The sequence below is a fragment of the Anguilla rostrata genome, chromosome 2 (assembly GCF_018555375.3).
Source record: "Anguilla rostrata isolate EN2019 chromosome 2, ASM1855537v3, whole genome shotgun sequence".
Classification (NCBI taxonomy): Eukaryota; Metazoa; Chordata; class Actinopteri; order Anguilliformes; family Anguillidae; genus Anguilla; species Anguilla rostrata.
The window spans coordinates 35,407,619-35,425,196 of NC_057934.1; the positions used below are offsets into that span (position 1 = coordinate 35,407,619).

At 43.3% G+C, this 17,578-nt stretch overlaps 1 protein-coding gene across 1 annotated transcript in view; it reads left to right on the forward strand.

Annotated features, from left to right (window-relative positions):
- The window catches only part of plcl5 (phospholipase C like 5), an 81,067-nt gene that overhangs the window by 39,492 nt on the left and 23,997 nt on the right, over window positions 1-17,578 (forward strand). Inside the window, exon 3 of the mRNA XM_064321807.1 lies at window positions 12,617-15,103. Within this exon, the coding sequence (XP_064177877.1) occupies window positions 12,617-15,103 (2,487 nt within the window). The remainder of the gene's footprint in view (window positions 1-12,616; window positions 15,104-17,578) is intronic.

Consider the following 17,578-nt stretch of genomic DNA (forward strand, 5'->3'; position numbering starts at 1 on the left):
GTGTGGGAGATGAAGCCTGAATTCTGGGTATTGGATGCTAATGGACCAGGAAAGCCTCCACAGACAGTGGGGGGATGTGAGAAGAGGGCCCGTTGCTATGCCTGAGCCATTATTGCCTTCGGAGTGCCCTTGTGTAAATGTGCCTCCCGCGCATCTCTGCTCCAGTGCAGTTGTTTGTTGTGTTGGACTCAGTTGCAGCCCCAGCATCATACCCACAAGCTCTACCCTGTCTGAAATTTCAAAGTTTCAGCTTCAAAGGATGCCTTCTGTGCCTCAAGAGCTCTTGTTCACCTCATTTTCCCTGGGATGTCAGTTTGAGATGGGAACACATTTAACAGGGAAGAATCCGGAGGGAGTCCTTCAGTGTTTTTTTTTTTAGGTTGCAAGAATTTTGATTCTCTTTAATTGGTTTTAATTCAAATGTACCCTTGATTGTTCCGTGAGAAATGAAACCCCAGAGAAAGCGTTTGATTGGTCACGCCAAGCATTTCTGAAACAACCATGTAATGCCTGTTGACTTGCTGTGTGTTTGGTACGCTCACCTCAACACTTCCCTGGTGGTTCATTTTGAAAAACATATTGACCTTTAGATTTGTAAACGTTAAACTTTCGATCGCTTCCAGAGGTTAAAAGAGATTAAAGGTTTTGGTCACCCTACAGGCTAAATCTACAAAGATATCTTGCACTGTTCATTCATTCTGATTCCGACGTATATGGTGAGTGGAATTTCTGGGAAAAAAATAGAACTGTCAATATGTGTGGACTTCTGAACCTTGTATTTCAGGTCACCGTAGGTTTAGTTTATTTTTTGCTGAAAGTTCAACAAATCCACATGTTATTAAAAGTGTGTTTGGTACCCAGTTCTTAGGCATACCAGCTGCAAAAAGTGGGGGGAAAAAAAAAAAACACTTTTTTTTTTTTTTTTGCTTGTAGGCATGAGTTGGATCGGAAAACATGCAGTACCTGCCAAAACCAAGTGGTCTGGGTTGTATTTTTTGAGAAGGCCTGTTTCAACATTTCACAGTCCCTAGCACTAAAGTTTGCCTAGAACATGACCTGTAGGTGCTGCAAGCTCACAAGGGTAGTGAGGAACAGAAAGGTAAAATGCTTCTGAAACTTTGAAGAACAGTGAATCATAAAGCTGTTTCACTGTGCCTGGTTGCCCTCCAAAAACCAGGACTGCAGAATTGAATACAAAGCCAATACAATCCTCCTGTTAACGACAAAAAAGGGAACTTTTTTCACTGAGCTTACTCATCCAAATGCCCCCATTTGTTGTATAACGGCATTCATTTTGTTTGTGGCCAGCCAGTTGGAGGTCTCATGAAGTGCCCTCTGCAGGATAGGAGTAGGCGGAGCTAGGACGGGGATTTGAGAGGAGTAGCGTGCTGGAACGTCGGCGGAACTGACAGCTGTTTCACTGTGTGTGGCAGAGTTGTGCGCATTCACAGCAGGACCTGCCTCTATTTTTGGAACACAGATGCAGCTTGCCATTAATATACGCAGCTACTTCCTCCAAATCTGTTTGTGGCAGATTGCACCCAATGGTTGACACCTCTCACAGAGCGTGTGTGATTTGAGGTGAGGGGCCAGTGTTTGTTTTCTCGGTGAGGTGTGGGGCTGCTAATCTGTCTCTTAGGGAGGGCATGGGCCAGCCTCTATTCTCTTAGTGAGAAGAAATACTATGTCATTCTCTTAGTGAGGAGAGGGGCAGTGTTCGTTCTCTCAATGAGAAGAGGGGCAGTGTTCATTCTCTTAGTGAGAAGAGTGGCAGTGTTCATTCTCTTAGTGAGGAGAGGGACGGTGTTCATTCTCTTAGTAAAAGGAGGGGACAGTGTTCATTCTTTTAGTGAGGAGAGGAACAGTGTTCATTCCTTTAGTGAGGAGAGGAACAGTGTTCATTCTTTTAGTCTTAAGCCTCCATGGAATTTAACAAGAAATGCATCAGAGTCACACTTGTTCACGGTCAAGCAAACAAACAATCGGGAATTGCCACCCCGTGTGTGTTTGTGTACGTGGTAGAAAAGGAAACCGAAGGTGTGTGCTTTTGCCCCAGGGAGCGACAGGTTGGATTGGAGTGCCAGAAGTATTAGCCGTGTGGGCCCGCTCTGTTGATTGAAGATGTGCAGATGTGAGATTTAAACCTTCAAAGGCGCAGTGGATGATGAAAGCCGCGGCCTGCGCGTGTAATGTTAAAAGGCAGACGAGCCCTCGTGTTGCCCACTACGCCTCTTCTGTGATCCACGTCTGATTGGCATGCTCAAAGAGCTCGCTGGCAGTCATATGGCAGGAGCAGAGGACTATAAAAAGTCCTTTTTTCTCAAAAGATTTGGGTCCTATTTCACCTGGGTGCTGCTATACCACATACATTTTATCTGATGTCCATGTCTTAATCCTAAGAGTTGTTTTTTTAAATCATGAAACAGAAAAAGATTCAAAGGCATTTATTTGTGTCACTGTGTGGTTTTACCATAGTAGCATGAAATAAGTGTATGGAATTGCAGGAGATACTGAAAGAAAGTCACAGCCTCAACCATCAGAGACTGGGGATTAGGTTTATGTTAGGAAGCTACTTGATGTCAGAGAGACCTCTAAAAGCTCTTGATGCAGCATTTTGTATTTTCAGCCTTTACTGTTCCTGCAAAAGTGACAATCAGTGGAAAACTCTTAGGCAACCAAAATCCAGTTAGCAGAGGTCAAAGGGACTGACAGACATAGAGGAAACGTGCGCATTAGTGTGTGAAGCAAAATCACTCCCGCCCCCCTTCATGAGGTGAGGACCGTGTTGCGGCTTGCTGGTTTCCATCACTGTCAGCCCCCCCTGCCCCCACCCCCCAGGCTGGGCCCCAGCACACCACAGTGGGTGTGTGAAGTGCCTGGTCACTAAGGTGATTTTATTACTGAAGCTTTCATTTATTACTGAGCCCCTCTCCAGACAGAAGGCCGCAGGTAAAGCCTTTTGAAAGTGCCCTGGAGAGTCGGGAGGGAAGAGAGAAAATGAGAGAAAGAGAACGAGATGGAGAAAGAAGGAATGAGAGGACATTTGAGAAGAAAGTAGAAAAAGATCAGAGCGAATAAGAAGAGAAGAGAGCAAAAAAAAAAGTTCCAACGTAGCTTTGTTATTGCGTAGCTTTGTTATTTATTTGATGCTGTCTGGCTGAGTAGCTGCTGTTCTGCTCTCTCAAACTAATTATCACCCTGACTCTCCCCCATGCTGGGAGTTCCATAGCTCTTGTCTAGCCTGAAGAAGGCACCACCAGAATTCACTTTCTCTTCCTCTTCCTCTTTTCTGTCTGCAGCCTGTTGATCTGGGGCAGAACAGAGCTTCGGGTCTCATTCGGTCCTTAACAGGATGGTGGAGTCATGTGAAAAGGAAATCAAAACCAGACAAGTGCTGTGCCAATGTGAAACAACATAGATGTGAGCGTTGTAGTGAGCGGTGTTTCTGCAACAGAGAGCTGTGCTGGGAACACTTCAGAAAGGCAGTTAAGCTTCATTGCGCTGCATTTTAATTCCCTCCCTTCTTGTTTGACCTATCAGAGCAAACGCTGGTCTCTCATACTCGTGTTTCTAAGGGCCTGTCTGATGAATGGCTGTGTTCCCTTTCTTAGGGAGTAGCTAATTAAAAAAATCTTATTTTAAATGTTTTCCAGTGTTTTTCATTGGTACATCAAGTTAGCCACTGTTACAGCTTCTCGCTGGGGCTGGCTGTGGGCAGCTTCTGTTGCTCAGATTGTTCAGCTTTCACATGAAATGGTTATAGCGTTGATTGCCCTCCATGGATTTGTGTAATTGTGTTTTAAACAAGGACACGTGCCTTACTAACCTTCACTCTGTCTGTTAATGCTTCTGTTCTACAATTTAGAATTTAGTCATTTAGCAGATACTTTTAGTTAGAGTGACTTGCAGAAGTGCATTGACATGTTGAGAAAACTCTGCAAGAGCTAAATATAGGCAAAGTTACAATTATAATAGTGCCATCTTCAAGGTGCATTCATAAAGACCTGCAAGGTCAAAGAAGAGAAGTCTTCATTTTACATGAACTGGAAACATTTAGCTGTTGTCTGTAAATGTGAGCTTTTAGACATTGGTGGTTAATGATGATTCGAAGAAATTACTCAAAGAAGGTCATTCCACTGTGGGTGATCAGGGTAGGGAAGAGCCGGAGCCTCAAGCAGTGGCCATCGGGTGATTAAAGAGATGGGACTGGCAGTTGGTGGGATGATTCTGAACCAAGATGTCTGATAAGAGTGTGTGGGTGTCTGAAGTTAGGAAGGGGCACTACCGTATGCAGCTTTGAATGCCAGTGTCTGTAATTTGAATTGATAGCAGCCAGCCACTGGAAGCCAGTGACGGGTGTTGAAATGTGGCCTGCCGTGTGTGAATTTGGGCAGTAATCCAGCCAGCAGGGCATTACAATAGCTCAGACGACAGAGAACCAGGGCTCGTACAAGAAGCTGTGTAGTGTCGTGGGTGAGGAAGGGACGGGTTCTACTAATGTCGTGAAGGGAGAACCTTCAGGGCCAGGTGACAGTTTTGGTTTGTCACAAGAAGCTCTGCTGGCCATCCAGGTTTTTTGGAGGGCAACACTGCGGAGTACATCGACATCGATTAAAGCATCGCTCTGCGGGGAACTCTTTGTCCTTACTGTTTTAGGTAATAGAGTCTGTTGGTAGTACAGTACTGTTGCCTAGGATGTGCGGATAAATCTTGGCATATCTGTTTGTTATTACATTTCGGTTAAACAAACTGAACAAAACCCATGTTAGCAAGCGAAGTGAAATTGTATCCTGTATTTAAAATGTCCTAAACCATTAAGTCAATATCGAGTTGCGTACTGAGTCAAGTTTTTTTGTGTACTGTTGAAGCCCCAGTGTTTAGCCATCTGTCATGCAGGTTTATGCCATCTTCAGCTGGCTGAACTACACATAGAGTTCATGTTATCCCTTATAGAACAACAGTGATTTCTCTGCAGCTAGAATTCCCAAGGACAGTTTTTCACTCATGCTTGTGGAAGTCTATGGGGTTACCTTAGAAGGGGTTAAATGGGGTCTGCTGTGGCATTCATGAGTTTAATTTAGTGCCTAATTGCTTGAACTAGAGGGCACTGCAGCTCCTTTGGATCTGTAGTAACATCAAGTTTAATTAGCTATTTGATTAGAGTTGCATGTGCTTGCATCACAGAATATGTGCTTTAAAAGAAACCTCCACAATCAATATTTAGTCCCTCAAAATGTATTTGTATAGCAGATAGTAAAAAACTGATGAAGACAGGCCAAATTTAAGTTCATCTGCATTTGCCAAAGTGCTACTTTAGTCACGCTGGAAAGGTAGAAAGGAAGTGAAGCACTGAAAATCAGTAATATCAGAAAGTGTAGTAAATTCGCAAGAAAGCTATCTAGCACATTTACACCTCTCCAGTCAGAAATACCATGGTTTTTCATTATAAAAGGGTTATAAAAGAGGGTATTTTCTTGTGGCTTGGACATCTGGCCTACTTCAGTATCCTGCTCTCCAAATGGGGCAGAACAGGGAGAGGAAATACGTATTGATAGACAAATATTCTTCCATGGACAGGAAGTGGAGGCTACAAACAGGAAGTCTAACTTTGAGGCAACCAAACAATGCAGAAAAGGGCAAAGTAACTATAAATACTTCCAACAGGGGTGTTCTATAATATGCAACCATTGTGCTACACCTCACATGTGCACTCCACAGTCTGCTCTGGCATAGTCAGGATTAAATTCTGGACCAGGAGATACACTGCTGAACCGAGAAACAACGTATTTGCTGAATGCGCCACCGACAGCCCATTTCAATACTTTTTTGACTAAAACAAGCAAGTCAGCCCTTTGACAGGAAATCTGCACAATAAAATTTTTCATTTAATTATGTGTTTTTCTCGCTGCTGCTCATTCCACTGATTCTGTCACCTCAAGGATTTCCTGTCACAAATCCTGTTTGTCTGGCCTATGTGCTTCTTTGGTCTGATTTTAATATCATCACCGTGTTTACTGCCTTCCCCAGACAGCTCCCGTCGTGTCACTGCCGAAATTAAATGCACCGAAAAGGTGATCAACAAAGTGTTGCCTGGAACAATGGAACTGTCAGACTAGCAGTGCCCTTTTGTGCCCGTCAGCTTCCCTTTATTAAGCTACCTCTCATCCAATCAGGCATTTCTGCCGTCCCCCAGACGGCGGGACGAAACAGTTGCCGTAGCCACTTTTTTCCTGAGAGCACTGGCCTCCAGGAGACCCTTCGAGGGATGCGTAGTAAAGTTCAGACACATGGCCCTTATCGGTCAGCGCCACGATTCGATCTCCGGGACCCGTCGCCACGGCGACGCACGCGTGCCAGGGTCCAGATGGGCAAACCGCGTGCCCAGAATTTGCAAACAAAAAGCGAGAGATTGCCGAACACCTCCGCGGGCTTCACTTCAGCGCCCTCTGTTAGTGACGGGCGGTGAGGAATGCACCGGCTGTGAGCGGCTCAAACAGGATTAGGTCTGGAAGCCCCTGCCGGATAGTTTCCATTAGGAACAGCTTGCAGATTTTCCAGCCACTTAAAGCGACAGGCTCTGGTGGGGGACTGTAGCCGGAGGCAGCGCCGTGGCCGATGAAACTGCTCTGGGCCTCCGTGCTCCAATGCGACCCTTCAAGACTCCAGTTGCCTCTCCTTTGAGTATTGTGATGATGGTCAATTTTTGTTCACGTTTGCGGCAACACTGCACCTTCTGTGTCTACATAAGGTCACTGCCTGGGGGTGAAAAAGCACACTCCTTCTGCCTGACGCTCGATAAGATCAGACATGTCTTCAGACTCTATGCCAGAATTGTAAGGCTGGTACATCTTGCACCATTTACTGTCCTTAGTTATTATTGAAACATAAGATTCAGAAACTACTGGGCAGGGTGATATTTTGAATTGAGGTTACTGGTACTTGGATGCAGTGAAGTGACTTACAATTTGTGCGCAAAAACTTTAGGAGACACAGCTCAGCCACGGATGTAGCCTGTCGTAAAAGGTACTGTACTACTCAACAATGTGATGTTACTAGCATCCGCAACCGATAAACAACAGTGGTGGCCAAGCGTGTTTGCATAGAACGCACAGGCCATTTAGCGTTTCTTTCATTTTTAATATAACTTTTTTATCCATTTTAAGTCTGCCCTGAAGAGAGACCTGTTAAATTTTTCATTGTTCCCGCAGCTCTGAAACCTCATCTTTTTGGGTGACACCGTTTACTTTCCTCCTTCACCTGTGTGCCCATTCAGCACTGTGAGACTACACAGTGTCTGCACAGTGAGGCAGGCAGTCTTCCCCACAAATAAAAATGAATCCATTTTCAATGTTTGTGTTTATATATAGCCCTGTAGAGACGTCTTTGGACAGTTACTTGTGTAGTGCATAAATTACTTGGCCTTTGACTTTTGAACCCTTTTGTCTACTTTTCAAAGTTCAGTATGTAAACTGTGACAAACAATGCCCACCATTTTAAAAGGTCTTATTGCTTCACGGGCAGATATACGCAGTTCATAACATTCTGCATGACTGAATAAGACAGGAATGTTCTGGAATTTGATTTATGGCTTTGCAGCCTCTTGTTATGGTGCGGCTCTTTGCAAAAAAATATAAAATGGAATACTGTAAGTGTCAAAAAATTCACTTTCTGAACTGAATCCAGAAAAAAGCGATACAGATATCTTTGTCAGTAAGATAAAGTTATTAGGACTTAGTAGTGTCCCCAAGACAGATTTCTTCTCCTTCTGTTTTTGCTTTGTTTTATTCAAGTAGTCTGTGTTTCCAAACCTTTCCAAGTCATCATTAACAATGGAGAAGAATCAATAATTCATTTGCAGGCTCATTTATATTACCAGCTACTAGGGAAAGAGCATTATATCATTTTGTGTGTATTCAGAATATCAAGCACTTATGCATTGAGTCTGTATTTTTCATATTTTCAGGCAATGAAAACAGGTAGTCTCAGCTGTATTATGTTGTAACAGAAAGCTCAGTGTTGTGGTTTGTTTCCTTCTGAGCTGATGAAAAAACAAGTGAGTTCACTAATTGTGGAGAGCTTCACCTCTGACCTTAGATCTTTGGTGCGCCTACTAAAGGGCCCATTTGGAAAGAAGTCTGGAACCAATCTTCACCAAACTCTTGGCTCCTTTGACTTTCCCGCATAGTCTGAAACAATATGTCTTACAAGCAGGCACACCCACCCTTGTGGTCTAGATTTAAGTTTAAGTAAAGGACTGTCCCAGATGTGCCAGCTCTCTCCTTAAAAAGAACACAAAAGAAAAAAAAAATTCTGATTTTGACCATCGTCTGAAACACAGATATGTGCAAGTTAAGAGGGAGTGACCGAGAGTGAAGGAGATTCAAGAGATGCAGAGAGCTCTGTTATGCGATCTCACAATTATAGTGGGTGGCATCAACCATGTATATTTGCGGTGAAAGCAATGGTTTGGGAGTATGCAGAAAATAGACAGGCAGCGGTCTAAGTGTATTTCTCACTGTTTTGAAGCTCATCCCCCTGGTATATCCCTCCTGGGCTCAATGGTGGCAGTGCGTGGGGCCTACTGAAAAAAAAACAGCACCCATATGCATCTCTCAGGGTCACATGTGGCTTTAATGATGGAGGTTTTTCTTGGACTGAAGGGGTGTTCCCAGGCCTCACACAGCTGAGCTAACAGCATTAATACTGGAGATGATTCATGTTTTGCGACGCCCAAGTGGCTCTCCGGGTACTGCGGTGTACTGTAACTGTATGCAAATGCTCCGTACTTGTGAGAAAGATAATAAGGGCGATTAAATATTAATCGTGGCGGTTCGTATTCCGACGTTCCAGATCAGTTGGAATCCCATGCTGCCTTGGTGGTCCCTGCGTGCACATGCCGTGAGTTCTCGCTGCATTTGTTTCTGTTGCTTTTGGTCAACCAGGCTACTTTGGCCCAGTTTTTTTTATTTTTTTTATTCTTGTTACCATGACAGCATCCAAGTGAAATTCAAATGAAATTTGAATTGAAGTGAAATTCCAAATTGCCCCCCACCCCTGACACATAGCTAGCACATTGTAGTCATATGCATGCATGTGCATGGTCAAGATATTTGTGTAAATTATCAATAGAGCTGGTCAACCAGTTGTTCATGTTCATCCAGTTTACAATTACTTAACCCCAATGGATTTTCATATATTTGCTGAGATTAATGTGGAAGAGCATGTATTATAATAATGTGTTCTTATGTTCTTATTATAACTGAAGGTGCTCACTACAAATGCAGGCTGAGCCCTAAAGCCTAGGCATCACAGTTTGTAGGCTAATTGTGGCTTAGTTATTAGAGGAGTATGACTTTAGCATGGCAGAACACTGCTGGCTTTGTCCCCAGGCGATAGTGCGGGTTTAAATTTGTGAGGGATCCTAGGGTTTCCACAGCATTAGCTCCTCCCCACAGTACATCGTGTGCTCAACACGTTAACAGCTGCTGTCAGTGTGAAATGCACAATGATTATGATCAGTGCTAGCTTTTTTTCTGCAGTACCTTGTTGCCTGTAGTGTGGAATGTAATGCATTGCCTGTAGTCCCTCTGCCCATGCGGTGTACTTTCTCTCAAATAAAATGCCCAGTGTAATTGGATTTCACAATTATATGCCGCTTGTGAACTCTCGTAATGCAAGACACTTTAAATGACTGTTTTTGACATTTATAGAAACCAAAGATTCTGTAACTAAAGATGTGTTCATGAAGCAAAATTGAATGTTCTCTAAGCTTGGACAAGAAATGATGGAATAAGCAATTCATTCATTTTGTTAAACTGTTACATGAGTAATGAATATACTGGAGGAAAAACTTGAATAGCTGGATGGAAAAAAAAATCTATTCAGGTACAGTAGGTTGCCAGATTCTTACCTTTCACAGAAAAGAGTACTTTGACTGAGTGTCTGCTCAGAGAATATTAAATAATAAGAATGTAAATGTAAACATAAGGTACAGTGTAGAATGTCACAGTTCTTTTTACAAATAGTTTTATATCACCCTGTGTAATATCTTGTGTCGTTTACCAGGATTGGATACCAATTGGATTCTGTTTTTTTGTTTCATGGAATACTTTCATTGTGTACTTATTTTTTTGATGGGAGTGCACATCAGGTCACTTTTCCCACTCGAGCACAATTTCCTATTCATGAAATTCCGGTTTATGTAGATAATCAGGTTTATGTTCAAATCGTGTGATTTACTGTCGGAAACCTAGAGTAAAATTAAATTTGAAAGACAGATCATCTAAAAAATACACCATAAGTGAGGCAACCCGACTTGGACATTCAAGTAGCCTGTCGCAACATTTTTTACCTTGTCAATATCAATGAGGTATGTTTAGTATAAATCAAATACGCTGAGAATTCAGTAAAGGTATGACATTTTGTGTTTTTTTCACGGCTAAAATAATAAAAAATAAGTAGGTGATTTAACAATACCAATGAGTAGCATGGGTGCAGTTCTAATTTCCACTGGGCTGAATAACTTGGGGTCAACATATCTTTTCCTGAGGGCTGTTTGCTGCAGAGTTTGTGGGATATTGTGATGGAAAAAGATGACACTGCTCATGCTGTCATTGAAAATGGATATTTATTCACAGTGTGGATTATAAATTATTCAGATGTTATTCACCATAAAAAGTCACTCAAATCAGTGTGTGAGGCCTAAATGCTGAATCGGTGTTAGGTGAGTAAGTGCTGTTTAGAAATCTATAGACATATTCAGTGAGATCAGTTAACCTCATATTTTATTCATGATATTTCAAGCTCATATCCTGGGCAACACTGGGCAGCTTAAGGCACTGTTCTAATGCATGGATGGACCCCATGGCCTGGTATCCCATCCAGACCATACCTGTGATCCCAGGGTGGATATCAGTTGGCCAGGATGACAGCGCCTGATCAGGTGCCAGCAAGTTGGTCTGTTGAGCCACCTGTGAAGTGTCTTCCTCTGACTCATGCCTGTAGGAACCCAACTTGCAAACTGCAAAGTGATGAGAAGTGGCAGCTGGCTGCACATGCTTTCGAGGAGAGCTCATACTTGTCTGCAGTCTCCCGATGTCGACAGGAGGTTGCAGTGCAGCGGGACCATGAAAACGGGAAAAGCATTAAATGTACTACTAGCTTTGAAGCATTTTGTTTACAATAGATAATTCAAAGCTGTGACAATGTAAAATTAAGCTGCAACTTTTCTTGCAACAGTAGTTACCCAATTAATTCCAGTTTTTCTGTAAGATGTCTTTGTACTAGTGGTTCTGTAAAATGTGCTATGCAAATGAAACTGAATTAATCTTGGGAATTTAATTTTGATTTGGTCTTGGTTAATTGAGTGGTTTCATTTTAAAATGAACACTCTTAACACTGCTTTCCACCAAAAGTTCATGAAGTTAAATTCATGAAGCTTGTGTATAAACATTTTTTGAAAATGTAAGCTGAAGCTCAGAAAGTCGTTTTTTTTTTTTTTTTTTTTTAGAAAAGTACGCGCTACAGTACAACCTTCACTTTCGCATACATTCAGTGCAGTAAAAAAACATAAACAGTACTTCCTGTATGTATTTCCCCTTTTACGCAAACTTCTAGCCTTTTCACATCATCTGCGTACTGGGAACGCCCTGACTGCTCTGATCGTTTTATATGGCGTCTTCTGTAGGTCTGTGTCTCTCAGGGACTCTGGCGCAGGTTAGTGCCCGGCAGAGGGATCTGTCCAATGAAAGAAGGATGACGGTTAATGGCTTTGATCTTCCATTTGGAGAGGCCCCGCTGTGCTGCCTCACACTGGCTGCTCTGGCAGCGATCCTGTGGGTGTTCGCTCCTCTCAAGCAGAACCCCAGTTGCGTCTCGATGCCTATTTTAGAAGAGCTAGTGTGCCAAGAATCATAGTGGGGGTGGCATCTGGTGCCAGGGAAGTGCTCCTCACATCCATTAACACGGACAATCCTGGTGCACTTCTCATATGATCAGCAGCAGCAGTAATAGATCACATTGTTGTCCAGTTCCTAGTTTTGTCACGAACTAGCTTTCATTTATTATATTTTTCATTCTGTGTGGCATGTAAACCAAGTGCTCAGTTCTGTGAATATAATGATGAAGTCACAAACATAATTTTACTGTGCGGCAGTTTGACTGAAGGGGACGACCTTATTAAGCAGCCACTTGTATCCATCGAACATTAATTCTGCTTTTGTGCATGACATACAATGGAGATGTGTGTTCCATGTCTCTGTCTGAAGAGAGGTTTGCTTTGCAGTGAGACATTTATGAGCCGGGACAAGAGCTGCAGAACTAGTGCCCAGAAAGTTGTTTGCAGTGCGCTTCTGGACAGTGTAGGATTTGCATCAGAATTAGATAATTCGTTATAATCATCTTCATCTTCATGTTGTATTGTCCAGCTGCTCAGTGTGTATTCATGTATACAGTACATTTATGCCCATTTATGCCTGTGCTACTTTATATGTTTTTGCATATAGCTATGTTTCTTCTCTGGATATGCATTATGTGCCTACTCTGTAGAGATATGAATTCAGTGTGCATGGGCAGAATATGATCTGTAACAGTTTTCTGTCTCTCGTTGTCTCTGCAGGATGGCTCCAAGCAGAAACAGGTGCGGAAGAAAACGGTGTCGTTCAGCACCATGCCAAACGACCGCACGATTAACAGCACCGCAGCCTGCATGGCCTTCATGATGGAGGGCTGCGAGATGAAGAAGGTGCGCTCCAACTCGCGCATGTACAACCGCTACTTCCTGCTGGACTCAGACATGCGCTGGCTGCGCTGGGAGCCCTCGAAGAAGGACTCGGAGAAGGCCAAACTGGAGATCAAGAGCATCAAGGAGGTGCGGCTAGGAAAGAAGACCCCCGTGCTGCGTAGCAACGGCCTCTCTGACCAGTTTCCCGAGGAGTGTGCTTTCTCCATCATCTACGGGGACAACTACGAGTCCCTGGACCTGGTGGCCAGCACTGCTGACGTGGTCAACACATGGGTGATGGGCCTCCGATACCTGGTCTCTTATGGTAGGCATACAGTGGGTGTTGTTGAACCCAGCCAGCCCAGCTTAAGGAACTCTTGGATTGGTTCAGTGTTTGAGGTAGCTGATGTGCAGAAGGAGGGACACATCGACATCTCCATAGCCACCCAAATCATAAGGGGACTGAACCCTGGCAAGAAGGCATCACGAATAGAGCTGAAGTTCAAGGAGCTTCAGAAGACTAAAGATCAGTGCCGGGAGGAGATAACAATTGATACATTCACTGAAGCCTACTGTGAGCTGTGCACGCGCCCAGAAATCTTCTTTCTTTTAGTACAGTTCTCCAGCAATAAGGAGTACCTGGACTGCAAGGACCTGATGCTCTTTGTGGAAGTGGAGCAAGGGATGGAAGGGGTGACAGAAGAGATGTGCATGGACATTGTCCGTAAGTTTGAGCCATCCATGGAGGGCAAGGAACGGGGATATCTCTCCATTGATGGCTTTACGCACTACCTCCTCTCCGCCGAGTGTCACATCTTCGACCCTCAGCACAAACGAGTCTGCCAGGACATGACGCAGCCTCTCTCCCACTATTATATCAACTCTTCGCACAACGCGTCCCTCCTGGAGGACCACTTCTGGGGCTCTTCAGATATCAATGGCTACATTAGGGCCTTGAAGATGGGCTGCCGAAGCCTTGAGGTGGTGGTCTGGGATGGCCCAGACAACGAGCCCCACATCTACGTGGGGAGCTCCATTGCCTCTCAGGTGGCCTTCTGCAAGGTCCTGGATGTCATCAACCAGTATGCCTTTGAGAACTCTGAGTATCCTCTCATCCTCTGCCTGATAACTCACTGCTGTATTCTACAGCAGAAGGTCATGGCACAGCACCTGAAGAAGATCCTTGGGGACAAACTGTATGTGGACCTCCCTAACTCCGAAGAACATTACCTACCCTGCCCTGAGAAGCTGAAAGGAAAGATCCTTCTGAAAGGCAAGCGGTTGCCCTATAACTACCCTGATTCTGAAGGGGAGGTTACTGATGAAGATGAAGGCATGGAGATGTCGAGGAGGGTAGGGGCTGAAGAGAACGACCAGCTCAATGGGATCGGATCCAGGCGGCTGCGGCTGTGCAAAGAGCTCTCTGATCTGGTCACCCTCTGCAGGTCAGTGCAGTTCAGAGACTTTGAGACATCAAAGAGGTACCAGAGTTACTCTGAATTGTGCTCTTTCAATGAGGTTGATGCTAACAGATTTGCCAATGAATACCCAGAGGACTTTGTGTGTTACAACAAGAGGTTCCTGTCTAGGGTGTACCCCAGCCCCATGCGTATCGATGCCAGCAACATGAACCCTCAGGACTTTTGGAAGTGTGGATGTCAGATTGTAGCTATGAATTTCCAGACCCCTGGTCTGATGATGGACCTCAACTTGGGATGGTTCCGGCAGAATGGGAACTGTGGTTATGTTCTACGGCCTGCCATCATGAGGGAGGAAGTGTCGTACTTCAGTGCCAATGCTCGGGACTCCTTGCCGGGTGTTTCAGCCCAGCTACTGCACATTAAGCTTATTAGTGGGCAGAACTTGCCCAAGCCAAAGGGGTCAGCTGCCAAGGGGGACGTGGTGGAACCCTACATATATGTGGAAATCCATGGAATCCCTGCTGACTGCGCAGAGCAAAGGACTAAGACTGTATCCCAGAATGGGGATAACCCGATATTTGACGAGAGCTTTGAGTTCCAGATCAACCTCCCCGAGCTGGCGGTGCTGCGCTTCGTGGTACTGGATGACGACTACATCGGGGATGAGTTCATCGGCCAGTACACCATCCCCTTTGAGTGTCTACAGCCCGGATACCGCCATCTTCCCTTGCAGTCTTTAACCGGGGAGTTTCTGCCTAACACCACACTCTTTGTGCACATTGCCATCACCAACCGGCGGGGAGGGGGCAAGGGTCACAAGCGGGGACTTTCAGTGAGGAAGGGCAGAAAAGCCCGTGAGTACACCTCCACAAAGACTACTGGGATCAAGGTGATAGACGAGCTTTTCAGGGCCTCCACGCAACCCCTGAGAGAAGCTACCGACCTCAGAGAAAATGTGCAGGTACTGAACAAGCCGCATGTCATGTTTCAATAAATCATTGTGTCAGAGGAAAAAAGAAATGTGCAATGACTAAAGATCAAACCATAATTTATCGATTGGTGAATAATGATTTTAGGAATAGTCTTGCATGGTTCTTTCTCATACTGGCAGTACACTTTTTTTTTAAACCTGAAAAGTTTTAGGGAACACGAATACATACTCATAAATGAGTGGTGTTATTGGATAGGTACAATGGCAATAAAAATGAAAGCTGGAGAGGGGATTTGCGCTGTAATTATTGGCTAAGGGTGCAGTTAAAATGAGTTAACAGTAGAAGACCTGGGGGTCATCTTTGTAGGGCTCAAGCCATAATTTTCTGCTGACATTTTTCAAAGTCAGTAGCTTGAGATTGAGTTGTGTCACTAATTGCTGCATACTGTACTTTCATGTTGTTAAAGATAAGGCAATTAAGGGCTTTATGAAAGAAGTAATCATTAGAGCTCTGAGTTGCCAGGTTTTTCTCTCACAGGGATTTGAAAGAGTTCAATTCCCTCAGCCATCTTCAGTAGGGAGGGAACCATTGCTTGTTACCTTCTATTATTTCTCCTTATACTTGAATAATAAGCAATGGAACTACTTGTCATAATGTTGAGCCTTTAATGAAAGCCCTCTTCACTGGATGCTATATGTAGCAGTTCAGTAACCTAGAGGTACACAGTTTTATTTTTCTATTCATAATCAAAGATTTGGCTTTAGTGAACCATTTTTAAGAAATGATAAATCCCACCACCCGTCTTTGATGTTTTTTTTTATAGCTTTTGCAGCTGAATACAATGGCTCTTTCTCATATTTATTGAAATAAATTCATGTAATGAATGCATAATTAATATTTTGCCCCAGGCCAGAATCATATTAAAACAGAAGATGCTGAATAAATTAATGTTTTTATTTAATGTAATAATTTGCACCAGCCCAATAGCCTACAGTAGGTGCGCACAGCTGGTCCTTTCTTCATATTTGCTTGTTTGTTTGTTGCTGTTTGTTCATCATTCTACCAATCGTACACCACGAGAACTGCTAGTGCCATGAAGCCTGGGATTAGGCTATCATTGGACATGAGTCAATTATAGGCTGTTTCTGGATAAAGAAATGAGAATATCTTGACTACTTTTTACCGCCAAGAGTGATAAAGGGTTTCCTGTAGGATTTAGGGCTGAGGGATTCTGGAGGGCTTAGCAGTACTTATTTTCACTACAGCACATTGTAAGCGGCTCTAATGTCACTACACCAGCTACAGAAATAAGTAATGAGAGGATGTAGTGAAACATTCTTTGGCTTGAAGTCATCTATTTCTTGCCCTACAATTCTTATGATCTCTATCAGAACAACATGTATTTTTGCTTTTAAAGGGCTTAAAGTCTTCCACTTTGTCATGCTGTGATTAGCTTAATATACAGTATTAATTTTATAGTTTATATGACTTTCCTTTCCCTGGAATTCTGAACTGGAAGTCTTACCAATTAGCCTACTATTTGGATTGGTAATGATTGTTATTGCATTGGCCAACTTTTTTTCCTCAAATCTGTTAATTGCAAAAAGAAAACACATGTTTTTAATATCTGGTAGTAGACGGCAAGCTATATCCTACTTTTTTCAGAAATCACTATTTTCTAAACACAAAATTAAATTTACCATAGTGCCTCGTTCAATATAGTGCCAAATCTTATTTGTTTTGTTTGTTTGTTTATTTATTCCACATTTGTTTTGGCATGCAAATTCATTATATTGATAAAAAAGCACAGCAAGGCGATCTGTAATTAATACCATTGTTATTGAGTGGCTCTGTTTTATAACTGATTATGGATACCACAAATGGAAAAACAACTCCACACTCAGTCCCTTAGCAAGTGGTGCCTATAACCCATCTGTCATTAAACTGTGGCCTTCATTTAAAAAAAGCTCACAGCATTTATATCTTTACCATAGAAACTATATCTGGTATAAACTATGTGGTATGTGCTGTGTGTGCTAGGTTAAATGGTGGCACATGTTAACACTACAGGTGGTATATAACATCAGTGCTACAGTTCACCAAATTAAGCCTCTGCCATTGTCCAGTCTTCACAAGATTGCACCCCCAAATGGCAGATCATGCATCATTGCTTACTGTGATGTTTGAGTCACCATCTATGATAGCTTCGCTTTTTTTTTAGTTAAGAAAGCAGTTGGCAACGTAAGGAGCCAAAATAATGTTTCATTTTTATCTTACAGTAGGCCTACATCTTGAATCACTGATTGCTCAAACCAGTGGATTGAGACCAAGACATCAACCAGCATATAGCCTATACACAGCATTAATACATGGAACTTACAGTAAGCCTTTGCGTAGGCTTGTGCTAAATAACGTGGCAATAAATGATTCACTGGCGTGCTTGCCTCCAGCAGTAGTGCGCTTAATGTAAAAATCCATTGACATCAAGAGAAGAGTATATCGGC